The sequence below is a fragment of the Helianthus annuus genome, chromosome 4 (genome assembly GCF_002127325.2).
Source record: "Helianthus annuus cultivar XRQ/B chromosome 4, HanXRQr2.0-SUNRISE, whole genome shotgun sequence".
NCBI classification, from domain to species: domain Eukaryota; kingdom Viridiplantae; phylum Streptophyta; class Magnoliopsida; order Asterales; family Asteraceae; genus Helianthus; species Helianthus annuus.
In genome coordinates, this window is record NC_035436.2 from 3,314,822 (window position 1) to 3,340,750 (window position 25,929).

At 38.1% G+C, this 25,929-nt stretch overlaps 1 protein-coding gene across 3 annotated transcripts; it reads right to left on the reverse strand.

The window, feature by feature from the left end:
• Positions 1-1,942: 1,942 nt before the first annotated feature.
• LOC110935527 (ABC transporter C family member 8) lies at positions 1,943-25,670 on the reverse strand. Of its 3 annotated transcripts, none has more exons than XM_035989669.1 (13): positions 25,559-25,670; positions 25,330-25,442; positions 14,494-16,421; positions 13,344-13,664; positions 13,166-13,252; positions 11,386-11,997; positions 10,327-10,491; positions 9,165-9,459; positions 7,849-8,063; positions 6,807-7,112; positions 5,646-5,709; positions 4,979-5,218; positions 3,742-4,107 (listed from the first exon to the last, which is right to left on the reverse strand). In XM_035989669.1, exons 2-13 carry the CDS (start codon positions 25,352-25,354, stop codon positions 3,980-3,982), a joined length of 4,386 nt encoding a protein of 1,461 aa, XP_035845562.1. In that variant the 5' UTR covers positions 25,355-25,442; positions 25,559-25,670; the 3' UTR covers positions 3,742-3,979. The 3 variants fall into 3 exon arrangements, with proteins under 3 accessions (XP_022033598.1, XP_035845562.1, XP_035845563.1); XM_035989670.1 differs by lacking the exon at positions 25,559-25,670 and adding an exon at positions 22,323-22,522 and having other exon boundaries at positions 25,330-25,499; XM_022177906.2 differs by lacking the exons at positions 3,742-4,107; positions 25,559-25,670 and adding an exon at positions 1,943-2,128 and having other exon boundaries at positions 25,330-25,500.
• Between the last annotated feature and the right edge of the window lie 259 nt (positions 25,671-25,929).

The following is a 25,929-nucleotide window of genomic DNA, read 5'->3' on the forward strand; positions in this document are numbered from 1 at the left end:
ACCCAAGTCCTTGATGCTGAATTGTTTATCAAGGTACTTCTTTGTTTGTTGAATTTTCAAGGGATCGTTTCCTACCAGGATGACGTCATCGACATAAATGAGGACAGCAACAAAAGAGTTCTCTTCTTCGTATGTGAATAAGGAATGATCGGCCTTAGATTGCTTGAACCTTTGACTGAGAAGCGAAGATGTGAATTTTTCATACCAGTTGCGGGAGGCCTGTTTCAACCCGTAAATGGACTTTTTGAGTCGACAAACACGATTTTCGTTTTCCTTAGAAAAGCCTTGAGGGATCTTCATGTATACTTCTTCGTGGAGATCTCCGTGTAGGAAGGCATTATTTACATCCAGTTGGTGAAAAATCCAATCTTTCTTTGCCGCTACTGCTAAAAGAGTTCTAACAGTAACCAGTTTTGCCACCGGTGCAAAAGTATCATGAAAATCCACTCCTTCCTGTTGGGTAAAACCTTTTGCTACTAGCCGCGCCTTGTATCTCTCAACTTCTCCATTTGGTTTGTACTTGATTTTGTAGACCCATTTAGAGTCTATGGCTCGTTTCCCTTTTGGCAAAGTTTCCAAAGTCCATGTTCCATTCTGTTCAAGAGCATGTATTTCCTTTTGCATGGCCTCTCTCCAGCGTTCATCCTGCACTGCTTGCCTAAAAATTTTTGGCTCATTGTTTGAACTAATGGCCGTTAAAAAAGCTTTATGAATGTGAGAAAATTTATCGTACGAGATGAAATTTGCAATAGGGTGTACCGTAGAGAAGGCTTGATCGGGTACGGGTTGCGAAAGGTCGACCGAAGAGGGAAGATTGACAACATAGTCTTTGAGCCATCCGGGTTGTGACTGGGTTCTTTTGCTTCTAGTCTCGGCTTGTTCAACAAAATCGGGCTCCTCATTGATTATGCTTTCAACGCTTTGGTCCGGAAGTGGTGGGTCCATTTCTTCTTCACGATTCAAGTCATCAAGTGGGCATGGATTACCACTTAGACATGAATTATTCATTTCTTCTTCCTGGTTGTCAATGGTAGACTGGGAAGACCCATTCATGACATGCTCTTCTTCTATTGGCCCATTTATGGTTTGACCCTTATCTACTGGCCCATTAGGATGTGAGAAAATTTCAATTCCGTCATCTTTCTCAGTTGTTTTCATAGTTTTGAAAGGAAATATTTCTTCACAAAAAAGGATATCTCTACTTAAAATAATTCTACTATTTTTAATGTCATAGATTTTATACCCTTTTGTTCCCGGTGGATATCCCAAAAAAAACTCCTGGACTCCCCCTTTCTTCAAATTTGTCTCCTTTTGTGTCATTGTTTTTGAAATAGGTGAGACAACCAAAAACTCTCATGTCGTCATACTCGGGTTTCTCATTGAAAACATATTCATAAGGAGTTTTATTTTTTATTACCTTAGAGGGGAGGCGGTTGATTATATAGGCTGCGGTTAGGATGCATTCTCCCCAAAATTGTTTAGGAAGATTGGCCTCAAACCTGAGGGTTCGGGCCATTTCAAGGAGATGCCTATGTTTCCTCTCGACCACCCCATTTTGTTGGGGTGTATGAGGGCATGTGGTTTCTAGTAGGATCCCCCGTTTGTGGTAGAAATCAATCATAGAATTAGACGTGAACTCACCACCATTGTCGCATCGAATTCTCTTGATTGCCTTTCCGAATTGAACTTCTACCAACTTGTGAAAGTTGACAAGACACGTGCTGGCGTCACTCTTGTGCTTGACGAGGAACACCCATACAAATCTACTGAAGTCATCCACTATGGTGAGGAAATAGTTTGCCCGATTAAAAGACGGCACACGATATCTACCCCATATGTCACAATGAATTAATTCAAAACAATGACTTGTCTTAATAAAACTAGTGGGAAAAGGTGTTCTGCAGTATTTTGCCTTTACACAAGAATCGCAAACATCATTATCAAAATTAAAAGAAGTACTCTTAAGAAATTCGACTTTAGAAAATTTCCCTTTTGAGGCATGACCCAGACGGTTATGCCACGTTTCTGCCTTTGTCATCATTGCCCTTCGGTTAGTGTCAATCATTCCCATTCGGTACAACCCTTCTATGCATCTACCCGCACCAATCAAGTCCCTCGTTCGTAACCCCTGCATGACAAAGAAATCAGGAAAGAAAGTTACGGCACATTGAAGTTCTTTACTCAATTGGCTAACCGAAAGGAGATTGTAGTTAAAATTTGGCACGTAAAGAACGTTGTTTATTTTAATCCCCCCCGGTAGATTGTGATCACCTCTTCCCTTAACCCTTAACGGGAACGGTCTCACCATTTGGTATAATGACGGGGGGTTCAAAAGTGGTTTTCTTTATATTTTCAAGGTGATCAATAAGGTGAGTAATATGTTCGGTACAACCTGAATCGACAACCCATTCTTCATTTTCTATTTTTCTACCTGCCATGTTTGCCTTTGGGGCTGTTTCTTTGATGTTCGTCCCTCCAAAATGTTCAACAAACATTCTATATTGTTCATCCGTGAGCCCTGGTATTGGACTAGAGCCGGTTTCAGCGCATGCCGCCTTCGGTCTTGATTTTTCACCCTTGGTTTTTCCGGGCCACCAATCCAGATACCCGACGAGCTTGAAACATCCTTCCTTCTTGTGACCGTCTGTTCCACAGTGAGTGCAGTGATCTCCTTCCTTGTTCTCTCTTTTGTCAATCACAGTCCCTTTTTCTTTGGCTTGCATCGGCCCTTTATTGCCTTTAAAAAAAGCTTTGAAGTGTTTCTTCCAGGTGGAGATGGTTCTCTGTCTCTCATCTTCCGCTACCATGTGGTATGCGGTTCCCAGCGTGGGGATCGGCTTTGTGGCTAGTATTTGAGTTCTGATTACAGCAAAGTCGGTATCTAGCCCCATGAGAAATTCATAGAGCCTTTCCTTCTCTTGGTACTCCATCTTTTTGCTAAGTCCACAAGAACAACCTGTACAAGAACAAACAGGAATGGGTTTTATAGATTGAGATTCATCCCATAAAGACCGAAGCTTGGTGTAGTATACGGACACCGAAGTTCCGTCTTGTCGTGTTTCTGCAATCTGAGGTCTGAGTTCGTATGCCCTCGGGGCACTATCTTTGCCAAACCTTTCAAGAAGGTCCGACCAGATTTCAAGCGACGTGCCGGCATATTTCACGCTAGCACGTATGTTTTTCTCCATGGCGGTTGTGAGCCAACCCTTTATCATCGCGTCGCATCGCATCCACGGTGCATATTCTGAGGAGTCCTTTTCCGGTTTCTTCAAAGTCCCATCGACGAATTGGATCTTGTTCTTGGCAAGAAGAAAGTTCGTCATTTCTTGCACCCAATCTCCATAGTTGTTATCGGTAAGCTCTTCGTTCACGTGTAGTTGTTTCGGGTAATCGGATGGATGAAGGTAATACGGTGAACCGTAATCGATTGATCCACCGGTGCCCGTTTTTTCTTTGTTGGTGCTATCGTTTCCGGCCATTCCGACCAGAACGAGAGTGGATTTAAGGGTTTAGAAAATAGCCTGCTCTGATACCATCAAGAAATTGATGATATCAAAAGGGTTTTATTGATGTTTCTGTGTTACAACGAAAGAGAAAAAAGAACCATATATATAGGAAAAAAGACAATCTCATGCAATATGCTAAACAAGGAAAATGGCCAAACATAGGAAACTAGATACGTGATTGATGGAGGGAATAATAGAGAATATTTGACCAAAATCCTATACATATCGCAAGAAATGACATTGCAAAGTGATGAATATATAAAAAGGTGTAACAAGACTCGCTATTAAAACTCGGGTGTAGCATAGCATGGTACAAAACTAGGATGCTAAAAGAGGGAGTTTATTAGGCCATATAACACAATACTCACTGCTAAAAGATCAACGCGCATGACCCTGAAATTAACTAAAGTTTCAAGGTCGAGCTCAAATAGTATTATGCGCATGTATTTGAGCTCGCGACAAAGATTATTTAATCACTGAAAGTCATCAAATGTTTGAGCAGAGTTCCTTGTACAACTGGACCAGTATTCAGCTACAAGCTTGGAGAAGAATGAATCAGTTTCCATAAGCTTTGAAGGCTCATCATACTCCATCATTTTCCCTACAAATAAACAACTTTTATTTTATTTTAATCGACAAATGTGACCCAGTTACTTATGAATGAGACGATTTGGACTATATCTTCAGGTTAAGTATAACAAAACTTAGCTGAAAGGAAAGGAGAACATGTTGATAGTCATTCAAATTCTGTAACTATTAACACATTATGTAAAGGATGAGGCTATCTGATGCGGGCCCAAGTGTGGAGGAGCAGGCTATTTTGTACTTGAAGGCCCAAAATCGTGTAACAAAAGGGACTTCACTAAAATGGCTCTAACTTGGGCTACGGGGATCCGTTTTGGGCGTGCGACCAGGCGAAACGAATGTGAGAACGAGCTCCATCTTGCTGCAAACAGCCTACGGCGGTTTGGGTCATCGTCCGGGCCAAAAAACGCTTATTTCCATGAGTTATTTTATGTTTTGTGTTTTTTAGTGGGTTTTTTGGACTTTTATTTTGTTCTAGTTTTTGGCCCAAGTGTGTTTTAGGCCCATTTTCGAATTTTGGTCTCTATTTATATGTTGCTAAAGCTAATGAAAAGTTCAGACTTGAATTTTGTTACAATCAGTTTTTTCACTTCAAATTCCGTGCCTTTTGGGTGGAATCTTGGGGGTTGGGGAAGAACACACGGGTATTCTTTGAATCAACGTGTTTGATCTTCGTTTCCGTATCACGCGCTACATCACTATCCCAGTAGTAAGTGCATCAACCCAACTTGACCCGGTCTGTTTTGACCCATACAAAAAAAAAAAAAAACCGCTTCAACTACCCAAACCCGTTTAGATCCCAGTTACCCAAACCGCCTAGCCCGCCCATTTAGCAACACGGAATGCATGAAATCATTTTTTCCGACCATGTGGGAGATGTGACGTACCAAAAGACAGAACCATGACCTTGTCACTGTCGATAACGGTTGGGACTCTATGGGCCACAGTTATGACAGTGCAACTCGAGAACTCTTCTCTTATGATTCTTTGTAGAATAACATCCGTTGCTGAATCAATGGATGCGGTGGCTTCATCGAGTACTAGGATTTTGTTTCTCCTAAGTAATACTCTTCCTAGACAGAATAACTGTCTTTGTCCAGCACTCCAATTCTCTCCTTCATCACTCACTGTAAAATTCGAAAAAAATATGACGGTTAAGAGTCTTGTATTGTGTTTCGATATCCGTTTTGAAACTGATTATCTGAAAATGAATAATTACAGTCAAATAATTGACTCTGATAGAACATGTTACCAAAGCTAGTGTTTGGATATGATTGACAAATTCTGATTATTTATAGAACTAATAGACAAAATGACCATAATAGACATTGTTGGTTTACATTTTAAGAAATAATGAAGAAAATGTGGATAAAAAAAGAGGGGTAAACAAGTAAAGTTAATAAAACTGAATTTTACAATTCAAGTCACAAGAATAATAATAATAATAATAATAATAATAATAATAATAATAATAATAATAATAATAATAATAATAATAAAAAAGAATGCAAATACAAACACCTCATAGTATGATATTCCATGAAGCTAATTTACCTGAAGAATCTAGCAAATTTGGAAGACTTCTAATGGTAGTTTTAAGTTGACACTTCTCTAATGCCTGCAAATTCATATGAACTATCATATATTATTGCATAAAGGTTGTATTGTTCTTGAATAGATTTTTTTTTTTTTTTTTTTGCGTAAACTACCATTGTATTTTCACTTTTGTTCTGCTTAAATAATTGTACTTTCTTTGGGTATAGATTTATGAGTAGATCTGGGTATAGATGTATGAAAAGATTTTTGTCCCGTTTGGGTCATTATGTAGGCTTCTCGTAAAAGTTTTTGTTCTGTTTGGGTTAACATTCTAAGGGGCTGTTTGACAACTTCTGAATGGTTAAGTGTTAAACCAATAAGAGGTCTGAACAATTAAGTGCTAAACCAGTAAGAGGTCTGAACCATTAAGAGCCAGTATAATGCTTAACCGTTCAGATGCAAATGTTTGGCCAATTCAGATTAGAGGTCTTAACCATTCAGACTCAGTATAATTCTTAACCATTCAGAGGCAAATGTCTGAACCATTAAGTGCTGAACCAGTAAGAGCCCCGTTAAGAGGTAAACAAACAACCCCTAAATCTTTTGACTCAAACAGCACACAAACCATGTTTAATGACTCAAATGTATAAGAAAGTGCAACGATTCAAATAGAACAATAATGATAGTATCTATGGTATTTCAATCAAAATATATATTGGTCTTGTTTAGTCATTGCACATTTTTGAGTCATCAAAATGTGACTCTTTGTTGCGTTCTGTTTGGGGTCACCATTATAATACCTTAGAATGACCTAAACAAAACGTTACACATCTTTAAATGACTCTTTATATCGAAAATTTACGATGATTAAAGCAGACACAAAAGTAAAAGTAAAAGTAAAACTACATTGGTATTTTATGCAAAATATTCTTTTTGGTCCCGTTGTAAACGCACTTTTTTTTGTACATTTAAGTCATTAACTGATGACCTTCTATCCCGTTTGGGTCATTATACTAGCTTGATGTAACTTTTTTGTATCATTTGGGTATGATCTAAACGGCGACTCAAAATGTATGCAAAAAAGAACAATGATCACAAATGGCACAAAAGTAAAAGTTCATTGGTATTTTATGCAGAAAATCCATATGAATATGAGTGTAGATGTTTTGGTTTGGTTACCTTCCATATCTCATCATCAGAATGAAGTCCAAGCGGGTCCATGTTTGTTCGAATACTACCCCTAAATAGGGTGGGTTCTTGTGGGATGACACTTAGATTCATTCTAAGATCTTTAAGCCCAATAGAGCAAATGTCTAACCCATCTATAAGAATTCTTCCACTATCGGGTTCGACCAAACGAAATAAAGCTGTTATTAATGTCGTTTTCCCGCTTCCTGTTCTTCCAACAATGCCTACTCTAGTCCCTTCCTTGAATGTACAAGTGATCCCTTTAAGAACTAGCGGTGCGTTTGGACGGTATCTTAACTGAAATCACAAGCCCCATAAATTCATAAACATTAAGATCTTTACCGAACAAATATCTCATTTCTACACGCTTTTAGAAAAGTATAAAATTATATCAATTTTTACGCGGTTTGTTCAAGATAATTACATTTATAAGCATGTAAAAACGTAAAAATACTGTAAGAATTTTCTTGCTTATAATTGTATATATAATGTAGACACTTATAACTGTTTTATGTCAACCTGACCAAGCCTAAAAGTTGCCTTTTGAATCATGTATCTTGACACATTCTTTTATTAAAAAAAAGAGTAAACTGCCATTTTGGTTCCTGTGGTTTGGTTACTTTTGCCACTTTAGTCCAAAACTCAAACTTTTTGCATCTGGGTCCCTGTGGTTTCAGTTTTATTGCCATTTTAGTCCAAAAATGAAATCAGGTCATATTTGTCTTATAAAATCCTTCTATTTTGTTATTTTCCGTAGGTGCAAAATGATCATTTCTTTTTTATAAATAAATACCATATTTTATAAGACAAATATGACCTGATTTGCCCCTGAGGAAAATGACAAAATTGCAGGATTTTATAAGACAAATATGACCTGTTTTTATTTTGGACCAAAATGGCAATAAAACTGAAACCACAGGGACCCAGATGCAAAAAGTTTGAGTTTTGGACTAAAGTGGCAAAAGTGACCAAACCACAGGGACCAAAATGACAGTTTAATCTAAAAAAAATCTGGAAAGAAGTACGAATTCACCTTTAGATCCTTGAAATTAATCCTTCCCTTGGAAGGCCAAGATGATGGTGGTCTATTATTCACCACAACTGCAGGCGGCTCAGTCGGAATGTCCATGAATTGTTTAACCCGTTCTACTGAAATGATGTAATTGGCTAAGCTGCAATACCATCTAGTCAAAAACACTTGGGTGCCGGTCAAATTCAATGCATAAGAAAGAGAGAGGCCAACCATCCCTGTACAAAGATTGAATATATATGGAGTTAATATATGTTGTCTATGAACACATATAAAAAGTTGTCCTGACACCTCCCGGACCCATGCATGCGGGAGCCTCGTGCACTGAGTTTGCCCTTTTTTAACATACATGAACCATAGTGGAAAGTTGAAATTTTGACCCATTTATTTATCGAGTTGTTTAGAAGAATAAAAATAGCTAAAAAGGAGATGGGCCGCAAGTCACCCGAAGTGTTTATTAAGGGTTTATGTCATAGATAGCAACATGCTTAGATTGGTGGTCCATTTGTGATGTAGCGCGTGATACGAAAACGAAGATCAAACACGTTGATTCAAAGAATACCCGTGTGTTCTTCCCCAACCCCCAAGATTCCACCCAAAAGGCACGGAATTTGAAGTGAAAAACTGATTATGTCAAAATTCAATTCTGATCGTTTCAATTACTAAAGGGACATATAAATAAGAACAGAAATTCGAAATGGGCCTAAAAAAGATAACGGGCCAAACACAAGCCCAAAAACAAAATGCCCAAAATACCTCAAAAAACATAAAAATGCAAATAACTAATAGAAATAAACGTTTTTTGGCCCGGACGATGACCCAAACCGCCGTAGGCGTTTGCAGCAAGATGGAGCTCGTTCTCACGTTCGTTTCGCCTGGTCACACGCCCAAAACGGACCCCCGTAGCCCCAGTTAGGGCCATTTTAGTGAAACCCCTTTTGTTACGCGATCTTGGGCCTCCAAATACAAAATGGTCCGCTCCTCCACACTTGGGCCCGCATCAATTTGTCATAATTATATCCAATAATATCCCATTCTTTTTTTTTTATTGAAACTGGTTATTAATATTATCCTTCTTTGAAGTGAACTAGCTTTGTGATTTAGTTATAAGCCACCTCATCAAGTGCCACATAAGCAGATTGAAAAAGTCGATTATTACCGAGTTTAGTTTTCGTGATCATATTCAACAAACTTAGAAAGATTAGACAAAAGTGTTTCGGGTCGACCCAACCCATTTCAACATGTAAAAGTACCCATTTTGACTTGTTACCCGAGTACCCAACCAACCCTCATTTCACCTCAAGATATGACTAACATACCTGGAGGCACAAAACCATTTGGAATAAACACCAGAAGAAAACTAGCTGTGAACAAGGTGAGATTCGAAAACGCTTCGGTTCTCAAAACCAACCATTCCAATGAAGCATTTGAGAAAAAGAAAGTCGTCGCGTCTGTATCCACCAACTTGAGGTATTCTTTAAAAAATCTATCTTGCATTTTAAAGGCCCGTATTGTTGCTACTCCGAGCGACGTTTCAGATGCAAAATTCATCACAGGTGCTTTTGTTGTTCCGTTGATTCTCATTAGTTCCCTTGCATTTGGTTGATAATATCCCTGCAGTTCACAAAAAAAAGATATAGTTTTCACAATGTCTTTTACTCTGACTTTGAGTTAGTTTCATGTATACACTTCTAGATTTCATAATATCTTATCTATCTTTTCAAAACACTAAAATTGCCATATTTATACCTTCCATAGTAAATAAAGTGAACTAGTGACTATCAGTGGCGGAACTAGCCCATTAAATCAGGGGTATCCCAATTTTTTTTTAACGTGCAATCATACAATATTAAAAAAACGATAGCGGCGGCATTAAATAAAGTATAATATGGAAATCCATCTCCGGCGAACGTTCAGGCAAACTCACCGTCATAACCAATAGCGCGACATGCGTATTAACGACGACATTTTGTTCATTAGCGACGGCCTCATTACCGACAAACATGTCGCCGCTAATGATAGTTGATTTTTTTATCGAACCAGTGTTATTGGCAGCAGCAAAAGAGGAGACCAGTGCGTAAAGGATGACCAACGACGTTTGGTTTTCTTCCAGATCCTGAGCGACGATCAGAAAGAATGTCGCCATACGTATTTTGTGATTTTTTTGGGCAAATCTGATCAGCTGGGCTTATCTAATCAATTGGGTCATTGTTTCAATCGGGCTCCCTTATTTTATAAATTTGGGTTGGTTAGGGATATCCTTGTATTATTTTAGGGGTATCCTTTGTATAAAACCGAAAAAAAAAATAAAAAAAAATAAAAAAAAATACACTAAGCATACGGACTTCAGCCGTAGCCCGTGCTCCAGCTCACAATATAGTGGTTCCGCCCATGAGTGACTTATATAACAGCTGTTTCACTGAATAAAGAAATAGAAAAACAACATGATCTGTGAAAGGATTAAGGATAGCCAAGATTTACCTGCGCATATTTGGTGGCCACTAGACCGAAGATGGCTACAATGAGAACTTGCCATGTCACCGAGGCCATAATGCAAATCATAGCAAGTAATTCAATACCGGAAGCAGCCACATAGGCGAAAGAAAACGGTATGTCAAAATCGATTACACTAAGATCAGATGAGGCCTGCAGGAAATATTAAGTTATCAGCAACCAAATATGTTATGTATACAACACCCTATTTTCTTTTTTGGGCTAAATTAAGAGTAACTTACATTTTTAGCCCCTGTGGTTATATCAGTTTTACTGTATTAGCCAAAAATAAGAATTTTTAACATATCTGCCCCCATGGTCTCTATAACTAACCATTTTGGCCTCTAAGTCTAACCATTTTAGCCCCCATGGTCTCTATAACTAACCACTTTGGCCCCCATGATATCTAGATTTAGGGGCCAAAATGGTTAGTTATAGAAACCATAGGGGCAGATGGTATAAAATACCGATCCCATCCCCATCCCGATACCGATAATCCCGATCCCGACATGTTTCGGTATCGGAAACGGTATCCACATTTTGGTTTTTTCGGTATCGGTAAAATACCGACTTTTACCCTCAAAATACCGATACCATACCGAACCTACAGTGGCGGATCCAGGGGTGTTTTGGGGGTTCCGGGAACCCCTTCGGTTTGGAAAAAAATGAAAAAAAAAATAGTGGAAATTTTATATGATTTAAAAAAAATAGTGAGAATTAGTGAAAATCTACCAAAAGGAACCCGGTGAAAAAAATCCTGAATCCGCCACTGCGAACCTACATGTTTCGGTATCGGTATCGGTATCAAGTATTCATGAAATTTCGGGATCGGGATTATCGGTATCGGGACGGGATCGGTATTTGCTCATCCCTAGGCAGATATATTAAAAATTCTTATTTTGGACTAATATAGTAAAAGTGATATAACCACAGGGGCCAAAAACGTAATTTACTCCTAAATTTATAATCTAGTATTTGAATTTTCTGGCCTAAAAAAGTTGGTTACTATAATCAGAATTCAGAAGACAGCTTCCAAACAATTCTTACCCTGGTTAGAATTCGCCCAACTGGAGTCGAGTCAAAGAAGACCATGGGAGCACTGAAAATCGAGTCGGTGAATTTATCGAAGAACAATTTGGAGGCCTTTAATCCCAAAAGTGCGGCAAAAAACGATCGTAAAAACACAAAAACTGTGCTAACAGATGAAAGCAAAGTATAAACACAAATCAACATGATGGTGGTGACTTTAGGGATCTGAATACCATATGCTAGCCAATAACTTGCTGCTGCTTGAAGAGCAACAAAACTAGTTACCGTAAAAACCGATAAAAATAAAAACCATGATCCTTCTGAGATGACAACATAATCTAAGAAAGGTTTCCATCCAACATTCCCTATCTCTTTTTCTTCTTCTTCAGTCAACTGCACTCCTGGTGGGCCCTTTATTAACTGCCCCTCACTTATTTGTTTTTTGAGGTAGTTATTATTGTTAACTTCTTCAAAATTTTGATGCATGTTTATTGTTTTGTTTTCAGAAGGTGAAGAGTTTAAACCTGTGATTGCCTCTTTATGAGCATTCACAAGCTCTTCAAATGCCGTCCCTGCCGTCAAGATTTTTTCGTAGTTTCCTGATTGTTTGATTTGTCCATCTTGCATAACCTTGAAACAAAAAATAAATAAAATAAAATATGATCACAAAACATGATTAAAAACCCATATATAAACTGGGTCAAATTGGTTGGGTAACGAGTCAAAACATGTGTAGGTTGTTGACCCGCTAACACCTTCTTAACAATGAACGCACCAATTTGATTACAAAAACGATATTGTAAAAATCATAATCTTAATGTTTAGAGTAAAATTAGGGGTGTTAACGAGCCGAGCCGAGCCCGAGCCTGACTAGGCCCGAGCTCGGTTCGTTATGTTTTTATGAAGCTCGAGCTCGAGCTCGGCTCGGTTCGAGCCTACTTCTCTGAGCTCGAGCTCGGCTCGCGAGTAAAACCCAAAGCTCGAGCTCGGCTCAACTCGGCTCGAGATATTTTAAGAACAACCTCAAATGAGCTAAAAGCTCGGCTCGACCTCGTTTCGACAGCGATTAAGTGAGCCAAAGCTCGGCTCGAGCTCGGCTCACCAATGTTATCATCATTATTATATTATATATATATATATATAACTAAAATTTTGTTTAGGCTCGTTTGGGCTCGCGAGCCTAAACGAGCTTTGTATTTCAGGCTCGAGCTCGGGCTCGATAACTAAACGAGCTCTATTTCAGGCTCGAGCTCGGGGCTCGTTAAGGCTCGACTCGTTTGAGCTTTTAACCGAGCCGATCACAAGTAGCTCTCGAGCCTCTGGGCTTGTTTACACCCCTAAGTAAAATGCACGGATAGTCCCTGTAGTTTGGTGAAATTTCACCTTTAGTCTCCAACTTTTCAAAATTACACTCTTAGTCCCCGTGGTTTGCCAAGTTGTTACTCGGATAGTCCCCAAAGCGGACGGAGGTTAGTTTTTCTGGTTAAGTGGGTGTGAAATGACAAGGACTATCCGAGTAACAACTTTTCAAACCACAGGGTCTATCCGAGTAACAACTTGTCAAACCACAGGGACTATCCGAGTAACCTTCATCCGCTTTAGGGACTATCCGAGTAACAACTTGTCAAACCACAGGAACTAAGAGTGTAATTTTGAAAAGTTGGGTCCATGAATTTTACTCTAATGTTTATATAAAACAATTTAGGAGGCTATATGTGTTAAAAGTAGAGTTTGGGGAACCAGTTTGACCCCATTATGTTTGAGATAAAACACATTCATAAGTTCTAATTATATTTACCAGAATATTGTCAACCGACGAGAGAAACTCCACTTGATGAGTGACAAGAATGACTGTTTTGCCCTCAAGACAGTTCATAACACAATCCTGAACCACAAGATTCACAATTTAAATGAGTGTTCAAGTAATCCATAAATCCAAAAACCCGAAAAAGCATTTCAAGAAGTTAAAATCTTACGTTAAAGAGAGTCGCGGCTGTATGTGCATCTACGGCACTAAAAGGGTCATCAAGAAGATAGATATCGGCATCATTGTATACTGCACGTGCAAGTTGAATCCTTTGCTTTTGGCCCCCACTCATGTTAAGCCCTCTTTGACCAATTTCTGTTAAATCTCCATGAGTAAAAGCTTCAATATCTTTATCTAAAGCACACGCCTTAATAGCCTTTTCATATTTAGTTCTGTCCATTGGCTTCCCATACAATATGTTATCTTGAATTGTCCCACTTTGAATCCAAGATGTTTGGCTAACATAAGCGATCGATCCAGAAACACCCACCTGAAAAAAAACAAGATTACAATTAGTCCGTACTAGGGGTGTTCAGAATTCGTTTCGAATTCGAAAAATTCGGAATTCGTTTAAATTCGATTTGATTATCAAGAATTCGTTTCGATTATAAGAATTCGAATTCGATTCAATTCGAGTCAAGTAAATCGAATACGAATTTACAATTTCAAATTCGATTCGATTCAAAATTCGAATAAAAATTATACCTTTTTATTTATTATTTTTATATACAATACATATATAACTTTTATTAGGCTATGCTACAAATTATTTTCAAAATTTATTCCAAGTATTAAAATTACCCTTTACCAAACCAACTACATGGCCCATAACTAAAACCTAAGTAACAAATCTATCAATAGATTTCTAACCCTAAAAATATTAACTTGTAATATGGAGTGGTTATTCTCGACTTCTCGTTTTGAATTTTAGATTAGTGATACTTTATTTGGAACTGTTTTTATGGTTGCTTTAAAATGTATGTTTCATTTTGATAGTTTTTTTTACATGTTTTAAAGAATCTAAATCAAATCGAATTTATTCGAATTCGATTCGAATTCGAATTTATAATCGAATACGAATCGAACACGAATTGGGTTTTTTTATTCGAATACGAATTCGAATCGAATTTGGTAGATTTTAATCGAATTCGAATCGAATACGAATTTTAAGGGAAAATAAAAATTATTCGAATAATTCGATTCGAATAATTCGAAAATTCGATATTCAATTCGATGAACACCCCTATAAGGTACAAAAACTTGCATGTATTCAATATAAATAACTTTATCACATACAATCAATGAATTTGTGCACTTACTGTTCCAGAAGTTTTGGATATTTCTCCAAGAATAGAATATAGCATAGATGATTTTCCAGCTCCAACTGACCCGCAAATCGCAACTTTCTGTCCATAGGTTACTTCAAGATTTATGTTTCGAAGAGTTGGAACGGGTGATTCGGGATCCCAACTAAAATCCCCATCCTGTATTTTGATACAAGCATGTGAGTTTTCCGGTTCGTGGTTTCTCTCCATCCTTGTATCTTTAAGTTCGTCATCAACCAAGAAAGAATTGATCCGGTCAAAGGATACTTTGACTTGGATTAATGCCGAAAGCGCTTCAGGTAAGAACCTTACGGGTTCAGACATGGTTCTTAATGCCGCTAATATTGTAAAAATAGTGGCAGCATCCAAAGGAGCACTTTTCAGTAACACACATCCGAAAAAAACAACCGAAGAAACGAGTGTCGGTGACATCCAATACAAAACCGTGCCATAAGCCCGTTTGAGTTGAGTTTCACGTAGCCAATGGACTTCGGTCTCTCTAAAAGATTCAACAATTTTCTTGAACTTTTCTTCCCAAGATTGTAATTTGATCACCTTCATGTTGTTTAAAATCTCAGAAGTGGATCTTAGTCTTTTGTCCTGAGCCACCATGAAATTTAACTGACTTTTTTGCATAGCTTTTGCAAATGGAAAATTAAGAAGCGCGCAAACTATTAGAGGGACTAAACCTGGAAGAACACCTAATCCTACTACGGAAAACAAGACCGCAATTGATAGAAATAGTTGAAGAGAACAAGACCACCCCAAATGAAACCACATAGGAAATTCACCCATTCGGTAAGCGTCAATCGCTATGTAATTCACTACTTCCCCCGTAGAATGTCGTGTCTTTCCTAAATTAGAAAGCTTAAGTTGTTTCTCGTATACTTTCACCATTAAAGCTGACCTCATTCGCATACCAGTTCTTCTTGCCATAAAGTAAAACTGTCTGTTAGTCAATGACTCCACTACCTTGACTATAATCAAACACCCTACTAACAATAATCCATGATGTAAATCTTTAACTTCAAGGTTGGCGTAGTCGACGAAAGCGTAGAGTAGTAACGGGCTAACAACCACCATTATATTCCTAACAAGGAGGCATAATCCTGACAAAACCATCTCTTTGAAATAAACTTTGGCTAGTGCTTTAGGAACCATGTTAGCACTGTTTAAGGTTTTTTCTGTTTGAAGTGAATCCCATGCTTTTGTGAACTTCTCGTGGGCAACGGCTGCTTGGTCTATGGGTGCTAAACATGGAATGTCTTCTAGAACTAATGGCTTTCTATAACCTACCGCAAGCAACGGGTTCACCCAAGAAAACGTCAATTTGCTTAGAAAACTTGGTTCTTTTAGTTGGCTTGTGTTTGCATCCGGTGTTTCATTAACCAATAAGGGCTCGGATAACGTCTGGCTTTGTGTGTATCGAGTGATGAAACGTTTTGAGTTTCTTAAAGCACACAAGAGAAGTAAGAAGCTAACAGCCCATTCTAACCAAACCAAGTTCAAGATGGTCAATGATTTCGACAAATTCTCGATGTTGACAAAAGAAATTGACAAGAAACCGAAAACCCACCAAACGGTAGCTAGAATCTTGACTGGCGTAAATCTTTCTATGAGTAATGAAACTGCCAAAGTTGCCCAAACTAGTGGCCTAACAACGAACGCCCACCAATTCAGTTTAGGAGTTTTAGCAGTCGCATCCCATAGACCAGCAATAAGATATGAAACCGAAGTGAGAACACAACAAGATGCAACTGATACAGTTATCCAATCATTTTTTCTTGATCTGTTGGTGTTGTTTTTCCTAATATAACATGAAAGTAGTAGCAAGTAGAAGAGAAAGACAAACACCAAGTTGAAAATGTCTATAATACTTCGTGTGAATTCGAAATCGTCCTCGGAAACCATAGTGATCCTCCCTGAGAATAAATAGTAATTAAAAGTTGGATTTAGAACAACTTAGAATTGTAGTATCAGTTTGAGATTTCTTATTAGAACAAGCTATCGTTATAGAATTAAATAGGAAATTGAAATTTAAAAAAATAATAAAAATAATATTCAATTCAAACTTGTACATATCCATGCATCAGTTTCACTCCCATGTCTTTAAGAAATTCACTAAATTGTTGTGAATTTTATTCACCTCCACTTATGTTGTGTCGGGGTTTTCAGGTTTAACGAGGTCTAAACAAGGTAAACAGAACATCCAAGTAGAAAAACGGGATCGACGGGTTAACACGGAAGCCGTAGCAAGTGTATTGGAAAGCATGCTTTTTCGCACCACGCGAAGGAGACATAAGGACCTGTTGTGTGGCGCGAGAGTGTCAAAGTCAAAGAAAGTCAAATCAAACTACTTCATGCTACGTGAAGGAGTAACATGTCATTATCGCGTGGCGCGAAGATGCTTGACGGGAAATTTTTGGTATACTAACCTAATTTTGTATCAGGCTCGAGCTCGATTAACATATGAAAGCTCGAGCTCGAGCTCGGCTCGATTCGATCTTTATTTCTAAAGCTCGAGCTCGGCTCGGGGTCGACTCTTTTAGTATTTATTAATTAATTTTTATTAATTATAATTATTGTTATACATATAATTTAGTTATTTTTTTATATTTATATAAATGGTAAATATTATTATTTAAATATATGTTTAATATATCAATAAAAATATATAAAAAGAAAACTCGTTAAGGCTCGCGAGCCGGCTCGAGCTCGATAAGCGAAGCTCGGGCTCGTTTACTAAACGAGCTTGTTTTTAGGCTCGGGCTCGAGCTCAAGCTCATTTAAGCTTGGCTCCTTCGAGCTTTATTTCGAGCCGAGCTCGAGTAGCTCGCGAGTAGCTCGGCTCATTTGCACCCCTAATCCAGCCGTCCAAAACGAATTTCGAGCTCCCCAGAGGCGGTTTCCCCCGGATGATCGATTGCTATGATTTGCATAATTACTTTGATTCTGATTCTTATTAACTTGTAACTTTAACTACTTTTGTTGATCTTTGTGAAACGTCTATTATATTTGAATTGTTTGTGGTTAATCAAGCATATTGACTATTTCTTTGCATCATTAGCGGGTTGGTAAATTGATGGGTAATAGATATAATCAAACGGATTGTTAGGTTGTTATATTTTATTTAAAAACTGTCCCTAATAATTAATGAAAGTTATTAATTCGAAGACCATGTTTATGTGGTATTTTGAATCACTAAACATGTTTTTGTGTTAAACGAGCAATCGGAATTCCAGGTGGGGGTTACTTCTTCTCATTCTTATAACATTTTTCGTGACAAATAATGTTTTTTTATAAAACTTACAAACAAAACCCTCGATTAGATAATAGTATTTCTTAGTTAAATTCTTCTACACTGACCACAAATTCCCTGCAGATATGACCTTTCTTACCCGTACTAGTATTGATAGGCCTGTAAATGAACCGAATGAACACGAACATAGGCATGTTCATGTTCGTTCATTTAACTTTAGCCGAACACGAACACGAACATATAATCGAACACATTTTTTTGTTCGTGTTCGTTCATTAAGAAATCGGGCATGTTCGTGTTCGTTTATGTTCGTTCATTTTAAGCCTAAATGAACATAAACGAACACAAACGAACATAAACAAAAAAACTTAACTGAACATATTTGAATAAACATAAATTAACATGGCTGAACAAACATAAACGAACACAAATGAACGCTATTGAACAAATATAAACAAACACAATTTAACATTAGTAAACACAAACAAACAATTTTAATATCTTATAACTCATCTGAAAACACATCTAAATTAGGGTTCATAGACACTAAATTAAGTAGCTTTTTATATAAATATTAAGTAAACGATCAGTTACATTACAAAATTTAACTTTTATAACTAGAAAACTCAATTACTAATTAGTTATATTTATATAAGTAGTTAGAAAACCAAATATTTATATAAATATAACTATTTATGTATTTACTAAAATTTAAACGAACATAAACGAACGTTCACGAACATAAATGAACATACACAAGGTGTGTTCATGTTCGTTCATTTAAAATATTTTGCCGTGTTCGTTCGTTTATTAACTAAACGAACATAAATGAACTTGCCGTCCAACAAGTTCACGAACAGTTCATGAACGTTCATTTCGTTTACAGGACTAAGTATTGGTATTTAAGATAAATATATTTTTTTATTAGCCCACGACAGTACACCAATACCTTTTTTTCATTTAGAAGGATCATGGTCATCTCTTCATTATCACAAACGCTGAGTAGAAGAGTTGGATTGTCTTTTTGTTGTGTCAGATTAATTTTTTGGTCTTGGTTTTTTTTTTTTTTTTTTATCTTGGCATTCGGATGCTTAGTGCCCGTATTGTTGGCACTTGTAGCATTTAACATGGCTCTTGTCTCGTGAGTGCCTCTTTGAAGCACTTGCCTCCTAATGAGATCCGGGGTGGCATCCACCTCTGACCTCTCCCACATGTCCATCCTCAACCCCTGTTGCCACCTTTACTACGTTTGTCACTATTCTACTCCCGCCTCGACCACCCGCTGTGGTTGGTTTATTTATTACCGTTTCGTTTGATGTTGTTTCCGACTTTGTAAGCAACAATAAATTCTTGGTCATTGAGTTTCCTTTCTGAAGTTTAAGCTTATCCTCATGAGCTTTTAAATGGGCAATAACTTCTTCAAAAGGCATCACCTCTACATCTGAGCTTTGTTCTATTGATGCAACAAAATTTATAAACTTTCCTAGTACGATGTCTAATAACTTTCTAACCAACTCTTCATCATCTAATCTATCTAATATGGCTCCCACACTATAGTGCTTTGCAATCATCCCAGATAGTTTCATGCATAATCATCAATGGACTCCCCATCCTTCATTTGCAATGCCTCAAACTTACTCATTAAGATGCGTAATTGTGCCTTATTGACCCGCTATGCTCCTACATATCGAAATTTCATTTCAGGGAATCCCAGACATCCTTGGCCGTTTTTTTCTTCACAGCTTGTGACAAAATTGTTGTCTAGTATAGAGAACAAACACAGTGATTGGGGTTGAATTGTATTGAGATTGTATTGTACTGAAAAATAGGGTTACAAAGAAAGGGTGTTTATATAGAACACCAAGTTACATATTTAGCCCCTACACTACGCCACATCATTCACTTTCCGACACTCCCCCTCAAGTTGAGTAGTGGGATCACCAATACTTAACTTACTCAAGCAGCTACTAAAGATGTTCCCGTTGACAGCTTTTGTGAGAATATCCACGAGTTGATCTTTTGACTGTACATATGGGAGTTCTATGATACCTTCCTCCAATTTCTCCTTGATGAAGTGTCGATCTACCTCCACATGTTTTGTTTGATCATGTTGGACATGATTTTCTGAGATTTGTATAGCAGCTTTATTGTCGCACATGATTTCGGTTGCTGTAGTAGGAAGGAAGCCAATCTCAGTTAGGAGCTTGCGAATCCACAGAATCTCTGCTAGGCCACGTGCAACCCCTCAGAATTCGGCTTCTGCACTAGATAGGGCGACTACCTTATTTTTTTTACTTCTCCAGGTAACTAGATTTCTTCCGACCATGGTGAAGTATCCTGAGTTTGACGTTCTCGTTCCTTTATCTCCTGCCCAGTAGGCGTCTATATAAGCTTGGATTTCTAAGTGCCCATTTGATTTAAAAAGTATACCATGACCTGTTGTTCCCTTGAGATACCTGATGATTCTTAATACTGCTTCCATGTGGCTCGCTTAGGGCTGGTGCATAAACTGACTCACCACTCCTACTGCATAAGCTATATCTGGACGAGTGTGGGAGAGGTATATCAGTTTTCCCACCACTCATTGATATCTCTCCTTATCTGCTAGTTCTGCTCCATCTTCCATGTGTAGGCCGTGATTAACCACCATTGGGGTGTCCGCCGGTCTGCACTCAATCATTCCGGTTTCGGCTAGCAGATCAAGGATATATTTCTTCTGACAGATAAAAATCCCTTGTTTAGATCTTAGAACTTCAATTCCAAGAAAGTACTTCAATCTTCCCAGATCTTTCATCTCGAATTCCGAAAAAAGTTTATCTCTTAACGTTGACATTTCATCTTCATCGTTTCCCGTAAGTACCATGTCATCAACATAGATAATTAAGCAGGTCACAAGACTGCCCCTACGTTTCAAAAATAGGGTATGATCAGAGTTGCTTTGTTTGAAGCCACATTTCTTCATAGCAAGGCTAAACCTTCCAAACCAAGCTCTAGGAGACTGCTTAAGCCCATATAGAGATTTCTTCAAACGACATGTTTCTCCAGCCTTGAAATCCTCATTGAATCCTGGCAGAGCGTCCATATAGACCTCCTCGTTCAGTTCTCCATGAAGGAAGGCATTTTTTACATCAAATTGATGAAGAGGCCAACCTTTATTGGCAGCTATAGAAAAAAGGACTCTGATTGCATCGATTTTGGCTACTGGGGAGAAGGTTTCAGAGTAGTCGATTCCATAAGTCTGAGTATAACCCTTTGCAACCAACCGTGCTTTGTATCTTTCAATCGTGCCATCAGGTCTGTGTTTGACTGAAAACACCTACCGACATCCCGCAAGTTTCTTTCCTGGTGGAAGGATGCACTTCTCCCATGTGTTATTCTTTTTGAGTGCTTCCATTTCGGTCTTCATGGCCTTTTTCCATTCTTCAGATTTCAAGGCTTCCTGTGTTGTAGATGGCATTTGTTCAGAGCACAAGGCAGTGTTCCTTAGACAAGTTTCCAGTGGCAATGTTTGCCACATGATACCAAGACCTTGGAGCCACCTTTTCTAGAGAGTATCTCTTAGGAGGAACTCCTCTATTTTTCTCTTGGAGGGAGGGAATACCTCCCAGTTGTCTCTGCTGCACCTGGTTCAACATTTCCAATAACTGGTTCCACCTCTTCAACAACTGGTTCAACCTAGGGGTGTTCAAAAAACTCGTGGCTCGCAGCTCGCTCGAAACTCGCTCGAAAAAAGCTCGAAGAAAGCTCGGCTCGAAATTGGCTCGGTTGTTGACAAGCCAGCTCGGCTCGGCTCGGTTTGTAAACGAGCCGAGCTCGAGCTTGGTCTGGCTCGGCTCGTGAGCTCGTGGGCTGGCTCGATAAAGTTTACATCCTTCATTCTTTTGTCCCACATCGCTTAAAAAACAAAAAGTAAGGGAGTATTTCCCCTATAAAAGAAGGTAAAGACAATATACAAAGTGAATTAACTATTTATACTTGCATATTTAGCCATATGGTTAAATTAAATGGCAATTATGGCCCTTAATCTATGAAGAAATTCATTTTAAGGGCTTTTAAAGTAGTAAATTTTGCGGTTTTTTGTTAGTTCGAGCTAGATCGAGCCGAGCTGAGCTAGCTCGAATTCTAATCGAGCCGAGCTCGAGCCTCAAATCTCAACTCGATTTGAAATTCGAGCTCGAGCCGAGCCAGCTCGAATCGAGTTCGAGCCGAGCTCGAATCGAGTTCGAGCCGAGCTCGAGCTGGGTCTAGCTCGGCTCGACTCGGCTCGTTTACAGCCCTAGTTCAACCTGTTCAACGTGTTCAACATCTGGTTCAACATGTTCTGTAGGTTCGGTTGTTGTCGGTTCTATGTGTTCCCCTGCTGTCTCATAGTTATAAGATGTAGTACATTCAGAGTTCTCATTATTTCTTACCTCTACCCTGCCCCCCCCCCCCCCCCATCACAAGAGCAAGACCCCACACATCAGAGTGGATTAGTGAAAAGGGTGAAGCAACTTTCGTATTGCTAGGTTTGAATGGTTGTCGATGGCTTTTAGCACGAAAGCAGGTTTCACAGTCTATTTACCCATTGGACGGGAAGAGTTTTGGAAATAAAAGGTGTGAATAGGCAATGGATGGGTGTCCCAAACGTCTATGCCATAGCCAGGCTACCCGGTTTTCAGTTCCATGTGCCAACATCACAGTACCCTGTTGAGCCACTTCATCCACATAGTATAATCCTTGGCGTTCAGTACCACGTCCAATAATCACACTCGTCCTGATATCCTGTAGAAGGCAAAAGGTAGGGTGCATTAGTACCGTGCAATTCAGCTCTTTGGTAATATGGCTAATGGAGAGCAGTTTGTGTGATAATGATGGAACATAGAGACAATTTGACAATTTCATAGTTGGTGAAATTTCAATAGTCCATCCTTTTATTTGCACCGTTCCATTGTTTGCGGTATGGATTTGAGTTTTTTGAGGATTGGACATTTACTGTATGTCCAACGGTTCAAATGTCATGGTGTCAGTGGCACCAGAATCAAATATTCAAGAACTGTTTTTCCATGATTGATTTCCATTTTTTTTTTGTAAATAAACTGTCACTACGGATAAGACGGCAGACCAGCGGGAAATGTTAGATATGCCACAAAAGAGACTTGGAATAACAACACTATGTAGCGAAGTTATCTTACCGGCGTATTTATCAAATACGCCGGCAACTTGAACTCGCGTTCAAGATTTGAGATACCCCAAACTTAGTAAATCCGCTAGATAAATCCGCAAGCTTAAAATTATCCTCTAGCTTAAAAACCGGTCCAAAAAACTTCAATAAATTCAGCCTTCTTCTAGAACCCTGATTCTCTAAAACCAGCTGCCTCTTCTTCTTTGATTTAGTAATGACAACCTACAACTTATATTATCAAAAATTACAAATTCCTTCTTTGAATCAACACGATCCTGCACTAATCTCTTTCCTTCGGTTAATTTTCAAGCAACACAACAATATACTTCCTTTTCTCTTCCTTAATCGACGAACAGAACAAATAACATGTTTCAATATCACGATTCACAGCCAAAATTCAGATCGAATCTATGATACAAACAATCCGATTTAGATTGGAATTTCGGGTCTGTTTTGATCTGTATCTGAAGAAGAAGAGAGATATATCTTTTTTGCGATGATGGATTAAGAAACAGATTTGAGAGGTGGCGGCTGAGTATAGGATTTTAGGGTTTCTTGCAGCGGCGGCGGTGGAGATAGATTGGATTCTTGGAGTTTGATCAGATTTTTGGAGTTGATTTTGGTTTTTAGGTTTTTCTGGTTTGGTTTTGATTTTGGTTTTGGTTTTGTTGATTGTAGATGACAAACAAGGCGGTCACGGATCAGAAACACTGCTCTGATACCATGTTGTCTAGTACAGAGAAGAAACACAGTGATTGGGGTTGAATTGTATTGAGATTGTATTGTACTGAAAAATAGGGTTACAAAGAAATGGTGTTTATATAGAACACCAATTTACATATTTAGCCCTTGCACTACGCTACGCCACATCATTCACTTTCCGACAAAAATCTCTTCGGATTGGAGTGAAAAATGAAAGAATGAGCCTGTTTACTTTTTTCTCGTCTACAACGATACCAGTTGGTGGCTCAATGGCATCCACAACCCGTGGGCATCAATCATTGCTTCCCTTTTTATGGCCCAAGTATTGTAATTGGTAGGGGTGAGAATCGGGACTTGAAACGGGAATGGGTTAATTATCTTTGGAGGATTGGAAGTAGTTGCTACAACTAACATCGTTAACAAAGATATTTAGGCATACACGATAGAACAGAGCTCTGATACCAAATGTTAGAATCTCGTATCCGTTTTGAATCAAATAAGAAGAAGAATGACAAGATAAGTGGCAATCAAAAAATCTGTGTTTATTGAACAATAATCAAGGGTTGCTATCACATATTACAAGGCTTTTTATACTTATTGAAAGTGAACAATTAAAACACAGAACTTCTACTACTTAAATACCGGAAATTAAACAAACTACTAAAGCAAAAGGCTTTTAATGCAATTGTTCACGTTACGGTGTGGAGCATTTGGATGGCACGGAATAAGCTAATTTTCAATGGCATATATCCGACAGTAACAAGCATTTTGGAGGAAATAAAGGCCATGAGCTACTTATGGGTCAAAAATCGATCAAAGGAGGCTGGATTAACTCCGGAAAAATGGAAGACTTTTGACGTTTTTGGTTAATGTAATAGAGGTCAGCAGGGCTGAGTTTTTTTTTTTGTTTTTTCATTGGTGTATCATATTTTGGTGTATTATGTAAATTTGGTGTAGCAGCTTACTAATGAATAAAGGTTTTTGTTGGCCATTCAAGAAAAAAAAAAAAAAAACTAAAGTAAAGATCTTCAACGGTCACCTATGACTTGGTCAACACTCCACATACACATAAATTACATCTAATAATCAGGTTACTATGATTTTAACAGTCAGCACTTAATAACCAGCTTTAGGTTACTTGTTTTAAGCTTAAGATAAAATAAGTTCAAATAATCAACCCAAGTTCCCAAACACTCCTTTAGTTGCAGAAATTTCAAATGTTTGTAACAATATATATAAAGGTATATATATGTATATCATCAAACTTTCAGAATCCATAATCACATTAACAACCATAATAAGATTATCTCCGTGTGGGCATTTGAGGGCAAAAGTGAAATGGTACAACTTTAATGTTATTTTACTAATTTCGTGAAAATAACGTAACAGCGGCATGTATCATGTGGTGACGTTGATAGCTGAAAGACACGGGGGTACATGCACCAATCAGTCTCTGTCCCGATTGTTTGAGTGTTATGTGTCTTAGATCCAAGGCTTGATACAAAACTACAATTGAGCCGGGAAGCAGCTTCTCTATTCCTACGGGGTAGAGGTAAGGCTGTCTACATCTACCGTTCTCAGACCCTATCTTAGCTTTGCTATTGGTGAGATTTAGTGAGTATGATGATGATGAATAAAGATTATCTCTCTAAACAATTGATGTTAGATGAATTAAAAAATATAAAAGTAAAGACTAGAAACGTACCAACTAAAATCTTCAGTGAATCCATTGATAAGTTTTCCGATCAACAACTGCTCCAATCCGCCACTCTTCACCACCGAATCACCACCGCCATATATCCAGAAACGTAGCAAAATCTGTACCAAATCATCATGAATCAGAACTGGTTTATTGGAATATATAGAGAAGAATACAAATGCAAGACGGAAATAACACGTCAGAGTGATAGATACAAGTGATAATATTACAGCACATGCAGATAAATTCCATAGAAAATTGACAAAATTGACAAATTAATCTGATACGTCAGAATTTCCAACTCGTTTTGGATTCTTGTAATAAGATATTATTATTTCATATATAACTGCCTCCACTAATCACTATGTCTTACTGATAAAAAAAAAACGAATTAATAATACGAGTGCGATTAGCTTAATCTCTGTGATCACGTGAAATCCATTGATGGCGATTTATCTATGCATGCAGTATATGCTTTCGAATACAACGGTAGCTGCACAGGCATCCGATATGCCATTTTCTCCTTCAACCTCATAAATTTTATTTATATTCATTTAATTTTTTCTCCATTAAATTTAATATTATTAAAATTTCCTTAAACCATCC

Bases quoted from the DNA above. Each gene is read 5' to 3' on its own strand.
- LOC110935527 (XM_035989669.1), bottom strand. From the start codon at position 25,354: ATGGATTCACTGAAGATTTTAGTTG. The intron at 13,253-13,343 runs GTAAGATTTTAA...CTTGTGGTTCAG, and splicing joins CAGCCGCGACTCTCTTTAAC to GATTGTGTTATGAACTGTCT. The intron at 4,108-4,978 runs GTACGTCACATC...GTTTATTTGTAG, and splicing joins GGTCATGGTTCTGTCTTTTG to GGAAAATGATGGAGTATGAT.